The 8,892-nt window shown below is 43.6% G+C and overlaps 1 protein-coding gene across 1 annotated transcript in view; it reads right to left on the minus strand.

Moving 5' to 3' along the window:
- Positions 1-5,019: 5,019 nt before the first annotated feature.
- LOC107297084 (tubulin monoglycylase TTLL3-like) overlaps positions 5,020-8,892 on the minus strand; it is a gene marked incomplete at its 5' end in the record, with an annotated part of 8,600 nt that continues 4,727 nt past the window's right edge. Inside the window, 2 exons of the mRNA XM_029286220.1 lie at positions 5,020-5,025; positions 6,570-7,175. Coding sequence (XP_029142053.1) covers positions 5,020-5,025; positions 6,570-7,175 — 612 coding nt within the window. The remainder of the gene's footprint in view (positions 5,026-6,569; positions 7,176-8,892) is intronic.

The following is an 8,892-nucleotide window of genomic DNA, read 5'->3' on the forward strand; positions in this document are numbered from 1 at the left end:
CAGAAGGTGAATATTGAGTAGAGTAGAAAAACACAGGTTTCTGCGGAAGGGAGTGAGTAAGAGGAAAGGCAGGGCCATGGAAAAAACATTTAGAGAGATGCATTTTGGCAAGATGGAGGACTGAGTTGGCTGCCTTGCACACAGATATTTAGGCACATATAGTCAGTGATTATGTTGGCACATAGGTTGGGTGGCACCAAAGAGTTATTGTGAAATGTGCACACTGTTGCAGCAGGATGTTCAAAATAATTTTCTGTCTCCTCCTAAAAGAGTGTTTAGAAGCACCAAACCCACCACCACTGCTATAAAACTGCATAAAGTATTCATTAAATAATGTTAAAAACTGTTTTTAGAAGAACGAAGGATGTTTCTGAGTTGGTCCCTCTGTTGCGAGCACAGCCTGTAGACTGAATCTCGAATGTTCTTTTCCCGTCTTCTTTGCTTCAATCGCCCAGATGTTGTTGTTTTTTTGCTTTTGACAAATTCAGTCTTATTATTCCCATAACAATTTCCCACACTTTTCAGTCATTTCCCTTCTTTTGTATCAAGGAGGAACGGAGTCACACAAAAAAAACACCCCACTTATTTTCCAGGACAAGTGAATGAGAACTTCAGAACATCCTCCAATCACAGGAAGAGAGCCACAGCAGGAACCGAATTCCCCTTTCTGAACGACAGTTATTTTTTTCAGACTCTCAGCACCAGTTCGAAAAAAAACGTTAACCACTTAAAAAAAAAAAAGCAAGGCTTTGGCCAAGCAAGGCGAATTTCCTAAGGGCAACTCACATGGAGCAACTTTTCCCTGTTTATCAGAATGAAGACACAGAATCAGCTGCCCGGGTAGAATTAGTCAATGCGGATTCAGAATCTTTCCCCCCCACACGAGGCAAGACAGACATCTGGTTGTCAAAAGCTGGTACAAGAAGGGGCATCTGCTGCTGATCCTAGGCACATGGGTGAAGAAAGGATGAATGGTTACTGGATGGGGAGAAGGAAAAATTGCCCATGTGGGGGGCGGGGGAATGACATCTTTGCAAGAGGCTGTAGTCGGAAATAGGTTTGGGCCATTCTCTTGATCGGTTGGGGGTGCGGGAGGAAACCCCATCATTATTCGACATGCAGGATTGATCAGGAAATCTTCTTAGGCAAGAGGAATGCTCCCCTCTGAGCACGTAAAGGTTCACAATATACCTGAGCCGGGCAAGTGGTGACTGCTTTGCGGTAGAAGAATTTGGGAGTTGCAGGAAGTAAAGGCCCAACTCTGGAACAGCAACACAGCCTTTGCAAATTTGCCACAGCCTTTCCATCTCTGCAGAAGAGGCATGGGAGCCTGCAGGGAACAGCCAGGCCTGGAGAGGAACCAATAATACAGCACATGGGCTTACCGGCGAGTACCTGGATAGCTCTAAACAGTGAAACATCCTTTCAGTGCAGCCGTTCAGTCAAAGAAAAACACAAAACTACAGAGCAGTTTCAGAAATTAGGGACATACCTGGGTCAATTCCAGTTTGCAACTGAAGAACGACGGTAGATAGTATTAAGTTATGTCCTTTCCCAAACTAATTATGGTTTAACTCACGCCTACTGGCAAATCATAGAGACAAATTTCTAGAGAGCCTCTCCCAACCTCGTTTTTTCCAGAAATGGCTATTCCCAAGAATTCTGGGCATCGTATTTCCACATAGTTGGAGGACACCAGTTTGGGGATTGTGGTGGAATGTAGTCTGGATTCCCAGAAGGGAGGGGCTGCATTCCAAAAGGGCAGCAAAGTTTAGTTTGGTTGGGAGAAAGAGAGTGAAGAAGGCTCCTCCCTAACACTTCTCAGAGTATACATATTCTGCACTGCAAATAGTTGCTTTAGTTTGGCAAGATTCTGTCTATCGGTGACAAACAATGAAGGAAACTACTTGGAAGTAATTCTACATATCTTTCTTGGTTCAGGGAACTTGACAGGGATGCAGTTCTAGGGGCTAAAAAGATAATTCTGGGAGATGAAGGAAAAACATCATACATGAGCCCAAAAGGTAAAGGTTTCCCCTATCCCAGGGGTAGGCAACCTCGGCTCTTTTATGACTCGTGGACTTCAACTCCCAGAATTCCTGAGCCAGCCATGCTGAGGAGAAAGGGAGAGGTTTCCAAGCTGAGCCATGCTGGCTCAGGAATTCTGGGAGTTGAAGTCCACGAGTCATAAAAGAGCCAAGGTTGCCTACCCCTGGCCTATCCAGTTGTGTTTGACTCTATAAGGCATTGCTCATCTCCATTTCTTAGCCAAAGGAGCCAGTGTTGTCCGAGGACATTTCTATGGTCCTGTGGCCAGCATGACTATACGCCGAGGCACACAGAACACTGTTACCTTCTCACCGAAGTTGTACCTATTTATCTACTCACATTTGCATGTTTTCAAACTGCTAGATGGACAGGATCTGGGGCAAGTATGGGAGCTCACATGGTGCTTGAGTCTCGAATCCAGGCTGGCAGCTTTCCAGCTGACAAGCTAAGTGTCTTTAACCACTGAGCCATCTGCCCCCTTCACATGGGCCAAAGGGGCTCCCAAAAGACTAGCCATGCCAGAATTACATATTAATTACAAACCACAGGTTCTTCTTAAGGGGCAGGAGCTCTTCCAACAGCAGTTTTAAAATATCTTGAGCCTAATAAATGTTATGTGAACTCTAGAAAAAGGGAGCAATTTCTGATGAACACCCCAGTGAGATAACTGTGAGAGGAGGTGGGGGGGAGAGGCCTTTTCTGCTTCAGACAGCTGAAATTCAACTGCAGTATTTCTATCACTGTATCTCAGAGGTGGTGCTGCATAAGGGCTTGAGAATACAAACCAGGAAGGGTCTGATCTCAGTCACGACATTCATAGAGGTAGCAGATTTCTATAAAGAATGGATAGTTCTTGCCAACAACGAAAGCTGCCATTTTAGCTCGGGGATTTCCCACAAAGAATCAGTGGCTGCTAGATATTTAGTTTAGAGGATCCATTTACACATTATTGGGATAACAAATGAATCCTACAACAAAATACAAGTAACTGGACAGCCATTTTTCTGAAATGGTATAGGGTTTCCTGCCTGAGCAGAGGGTTGGACTAGATGATCTCCAAGATCCCTTCCAACTTTTTATTATTATTACTATTATTACTATTATTACTATTTATTTATTTATTTATTATTTAAAATTATATACCGCCCTATCTCCCTTACAGGACTCAGGGCGGTGAACAGGCAATAATAAAAATCACAATAAATATTAAATAAAAAGCCTGCTCTAAAATACCCCATATAAAACCCCTACCAAAACACAATCAGAACTACACCAGGCCGGCCGCATGGAATAGATGGGTTTTCAAGGCTCGGCGAAAGAGGCGCAGGTCCGTAGTTGTACGTAGGTCGGGGGATAGGTCATTCCAGAGGGCAGGAGCTGCCACAGAGAAGGCTCTCTACTATTATTATTATTATTATTATTATTATTATTATTATTATTATTATTATTATTATTACCCTCACTTACCGACCACCCATTCAGCGTTAAGTTAAGACAGTGCTGAAAAAAGAGACTTATGACCGGTCCTCAAACTTGTGACCGTTGCAGTGTTTCCCCCTGTCATGTGATTGTGACTCAGGTGTTTGGCAACCACAGCAACACATGTATACGATGTTTACAGATTTCCAGAGTCACGTGATGGCTATTTGCGACTTTCACCACCAGCTTCTGACAAACAAAGTCAATGGGGAAACTGGCAGGAAGTCACATGTCACATATGACATTGCATTTAACAACCGCAGGGGATTTGTTTAACAACCACAAACAAAACTGACATCCTAAATCTACATGGCCACATGACTCTTCACTTTACAATCCAGCTGCCTACAAAGTTTGCCAGTCCTTGTTGAGGTCTGTATATGAGTAACACCTCTAATTTACTCTCAGATCTTCTCCTTCCCTTCTTTCCTCAGTAACATTTAAGCCAATATTTGGGGGCTCTTGAGCATGCTTAGTTCTTCTTGGGTTTTTTTGGTTTTCTTTGAAGTTCTTGCCTCCAACAACATTTTGGTATTTGGAAATTTTCCCCTCTCAATATCTTTTAAGCAGAGCCCTTTCAAAAGTCCCTGCTGAATTAAAAGTTTTATGAGATACCAATGTGCCACTGTTAAATGTGTGGGAACAATAAGCCTGCACAGAACTTTGAATTTAATTCTGAAAGGTGCCTCTGAGGGCAATAAAACATTCTTGTTCTAAAGAATTGCAGACAGCTGTTATATTTAGGTACCTACATATTTTAAAGCAGCTTTTTGAATGAAATCTAAAGCACCACACTGATGAAGTTCGATTTTTGTTTTGCGTTATGGAGCATGTCCACCAACATATCACTTAAAAGCCAAATATGGCTCTCATCATACCAACACTCTCCTGCTTTTCAATTCATGTCCTTGGATGAATACACAAAGTGGAACATCGTTGGTTCCAGAGAGGCAAAGAGTGTGATCATTCTATAGAGACATTTCCCTTTATATTTTTATAACAATTTTATAATAGATTTCAAAAAACAAAAACTCTGTTTCAATGTTAGAAGCAATGTGCTCTAATGTGTGAGAAGTTCTAGATAATAAAGGGGATTTTTAAAAGAATGGATTTGGGGGGAAATGTGATGGAAATTGAGGATTTCACTTGCTTTTTGCAATTTGGTTGAAGGGAGTCTGAAAATAAAGCTTTCAGTCGACCATTAAAAGGTTAAAATTATTCTATAAGCTTAATACGGTCGTTTCTGGAAGTATAAAAAAAAGCTCTAGTCCTCAAAGAGCACAAATGTAAATGTGTCGATGCTTTTAGAAAGGGCTCCCTTGTCCATTTTTTGAGTCTAATCTGTTTTAAATATGTTTAATGTCAACGCTGCTAACATTGGATGTTCTTGCTTTGACAACATGTGGAGAAGCAGCTTTGCTTCTTTAACTTGTGTGTTACTTTTAGAGTTAGAATTAGTTGATGCTGGAGGGGGAGGAGGAAGAATGTCTCTCAAGACTGTTTTGAAATAAGAGAAGATAAGAATTTGGCAGGTTGTTGACCGGAAGGGAAACTTTGCCCTTCAAACTGATTGGAGAACATGATTTATGATGGCTAATTGGAGGAGGGAGTTGTGTTTGAATATTGTGTGCTCAGGGGAGGGGAATTCAGATCTTGGCATCCACCATGTTCGTGCGGAAGGGTGCTGTACTAATAAAGAGACTTTAAGGTAAACAATGGCTCGAAGTTCTTTGAAGTATTCCCCTAATCGGAACCATGACATTTAATTTAAAAACTGGTATAGAAATGTGATGATAACTATGCACGACCCAGAAACTGAAAAGCAATATTTTGATATGTCAATTACAAGATCAATCTGAGTGATTAAAAAAAACTAATAAAATAAGGACACTCAATTCTTACCATTTTTTCCTCACCTAAAACATCTGCACTATAAAAAGTTTGTCAGCTCTTATTCTTCTGTTCTTTCTCTCTGTCCGAAGCCCATTTCTACCCTTTTATAGAACTCTTATTCAATCCAACAGAAAGCACCTGTTTACATGTCCTAGCATTACACTAGATATTTTTTAAAAAAACCTCCAGGATGCCCGTTCCTACTGGCATAGTTCTTACCCATATTCATCAGACATCACCTTCCTTACATGCTAAATAATACCGTGAGGCCAAGCGTGACTACAGAACAAGCATGCTGGATTACTATAACTTGCTTGGCCCTGTCTATCTCAATTCACCATGCTGGCTACCTTTTTTCCCTTTTGGACAGCGAACAACTGATTTCTGATTTGCATTTGGTACTAGAAACATCCCTGCTTACATTTATATTTTTATTTTACTTATGTCAAGATTTATACTCTGCTTTTCTGTGCAGGCACGTCCCTCAGTTCCTCATCTATGAAAACCTATGTGACCCTGTTTTTTCCCCAAGCTACCATGTAGTCTGGAGGTGGGGAATTAAGGCTCTTTTATGACTTGTGGACTTCAACTCCCAGAATTCCTGAGCCAGCGTGGCTCAGGAGTTGAAGTCCACAAGTCATAAAACGGCCATGGTTCCCCACCCCTGATGGAGTCCCTGGTTTCCTCATGTTTGTCTGACTCCTGCCTGACTCTTATTCCTTCTCTTCACACAGCTGCCAAAGACGGTCATCCTAACAGCTGTCCATTCACCCTGGCCTACAGCTCACCCTGCCATTACACATCTCGGCCAGTTTTTTCTGTAAAAATCCTTTATTGGGAAGGAGGAGAGTTCAACTCCCAGCGACATGATTTCCTGTTTGCGTAGACACAAAGAAGTGCTGCTCAGGCCCTATAGTTTGATTTTTGCCTACAGCCATCAACCTGAGGGGAGAACTAATCTTGGGTGCCGGATAGTTTTTGCTTCCCCGTGATAGTCGCCTTCTGATCATAGCTGCTCTAATGGCACCGAATTCCACCGTGGAAACTAAAGCTACCCCCCTGGGGGACGAAGGCTTGGAGGGCAAGGGTAAGTTATGTACGAAGGAGTGCCCTAAGCATTGCAAACGGGCCTGCACTTTGGGCCTCACCGGATAGGAGGAAGAAAGGGGAGCACGAGAAACAGGCAGCTCACCAGAGACAGTATGGATTTCCTGCAGATGTAGCCTCAGGCCCGGCTTCCTACCTACCATACTGTTGAGCGTGGCATGATTGACAGTAGACTCTTGGGGGTTAGCAGTCAATTCTTGAGAGCTCGATTTGGCACAGAGCTGAGCTGGCTGTGACACTTTACCTCCTGTTACGACCGTTGTCGTAGCCATACTGTGTGCCATCAGCACTCTTCGGTTACAGGGGTCTACTTTGAGCTTGCTGGGCAGCTTAAATTTCACCGAGGTTGAAGGAGCGAGTTTACTAGGGGTGGGCTTCTCTTTAACTCTGTTCTCCTTCCCAGGAGCTCCTGGCTCTGTGGTCTTGTTGTTTGCTGCTGTCCAGCATGGGGTAGGCGCACGAGGAAGACTCTGGTTATTGCGCCGGTGAATCGATTTAGGAACTCTTTGCTGCTGTGGAGCACTGCAGCCGTTCTTGGTGTCAGTGGCTGGAGGGGGGCTTCTTTGGGGTGGAGGTTGAGGCTTCTTCACCGTGGATCCTTCTACCAAAAGGCTAATGCCAATGTACTGGGGAATCTCCACAGCAGCCTATTGCGAGAAGAAGAAGAGGGTGATGGGGATTGGTCAAAAGGAAGCTATTAACTTCTCCCGAGGGCAAATAAGAGCAGGAAAAAATATCAAACTAACTGTTATGACCCAGGTGGTCAAGGCAAGGCAGGCCTCTATTGCTCTCAATAAATGTTCCAACAAATGGCCTTCCAACGACCGGTAAGGCTCCACCCCACACTACTCTAAAGGCAGCCACCCTCAGTGCCCCAAACAACAGCCCCTATATTACAAAGAAAGTCCACAGAGTAGCAGCACGCTCACAGGGCAAGGTCCAGGGTCTCAAGTTCAGTCCACCTGGCTAAGCGAGTACACGAGGCAAACTGTAGTCCATCAGGCAAAGTCAAGGCCCAAGACAAAAGACAGTCTTTGAGGCAAAGGCAAAAGGCAGGAGTCAAAGCCAGGGCAGGGTAAGCCAAAACAAGCAATTGTTCCTGGCAAAGACTAACTCCCCATGGCTTCTCCTTAAGTCAATTCACTCCAAGTGACCCTTGTGAGGAGGGTTGGGATGACCTCCTCCTGAGTAATCTCACAGCCCTTCTCTGAGCTTGCCTACACTCGGCTCTCTGTGCCCTTGGATCAAGCGGGAGAGGCCGCAGTTCCTCAACGGAGGGGATCTGCTGCCTATCAGTATCACTGCCTGTCAGCAGCTGATCCTTCCCTGTGTCTATGAAGGCAGGCAGTTCTTCCATCCGGTCGACCACCCCCTTCAATGCCTGAGGGGCACTGGATTGTCCTCAGTTCCTGGCTTGTCCAAACATTCCAAGGGAGATGTGCCATTCCTGTCAGACAGTCCTGTTTCCAACTCCTCCTCCTCCTCCAAACCAGGGTCTGATGGGACCATGACACCAACTATTTAGTCTGTTGCAAATGATAGTAAGGAAATATAGCTGATCACCACACCACAAGTAAATAAGGTAGGGTGCAGCACTTCACTAATGTTATGTAGATACAGGTACTCCTTGACTTACAACCACATCCAAGCCCGGAGTTTTGGTTGCTAAGCAACGCAGTCATTGTGCCAGTCATCACATAACCGACTCAATTTTATGACCATTTTCACCACAGTTGTTAAGCAAATCATGCAATTGTTAAGTGAGTTATACAGTCATTAAGTAAATCCAACTTCCCTCATTGGGTTTGCCAGCTGGGAAGGTCACATATTGTAATCAAATAACCCCGAGACACTGCAGCCGTCATAAATGCAAGCCAGCTGTCAAGCACCCAAATTGGAATCACGTGACGATGAGGGTAGTGCAACGGTTGTAATTTCAAGGACGGTTCATACGTCACTTTTTTTCAGCACCGTTAAATTCTGGACAGTTAATTTAAAAAATGGTCATACGTTGAGGACTACCTGTGCTCTGTAAAGGATGAGTAAAGGGAGATTAACAATTGTGCAATAAACACCAGGATAGTTCCAGATAGATAATTCCAGAAGTATTTCCTACAGATTCTTTTCAATTTCAGATTCAGAAATTATTTTTGGGGTATGGTGGAAGGGGGTTGGTCTAAATGGTAAGCAAACAATATTAACTTTGGTATTTTGCATTTCAAAGATTTATATATGAAGAAAAGGTACGGAATAGCAACTCCCTCTCCTCATCCATGTATTTCTAGATGTACTTCAGAGGACCCCTCAACCTTCAAGTCACATTTCACCGGTATACATGAAGAAAAGGAGAATTTAAACCTTCTG

This window comes from Protobothrops mucrosquamatus, unplaced genomic scaffold, assembly GCF_001527695.2.
Source record: "Protobothrops mucrosquamatus isolate PMUCROS unplaced genomic scaffold, P.Mucros_1.0 scaffold3143, whole genome shotgun sequence".
In the NCBI taxonomy this organism is placed as follows: domain Eukaryota; kingdom Metazoa; phylum Chordata; class Lepidosauria; order Squamata; family Viperidae; genus Protobothrops; species Protobothrops mucrosquamatus.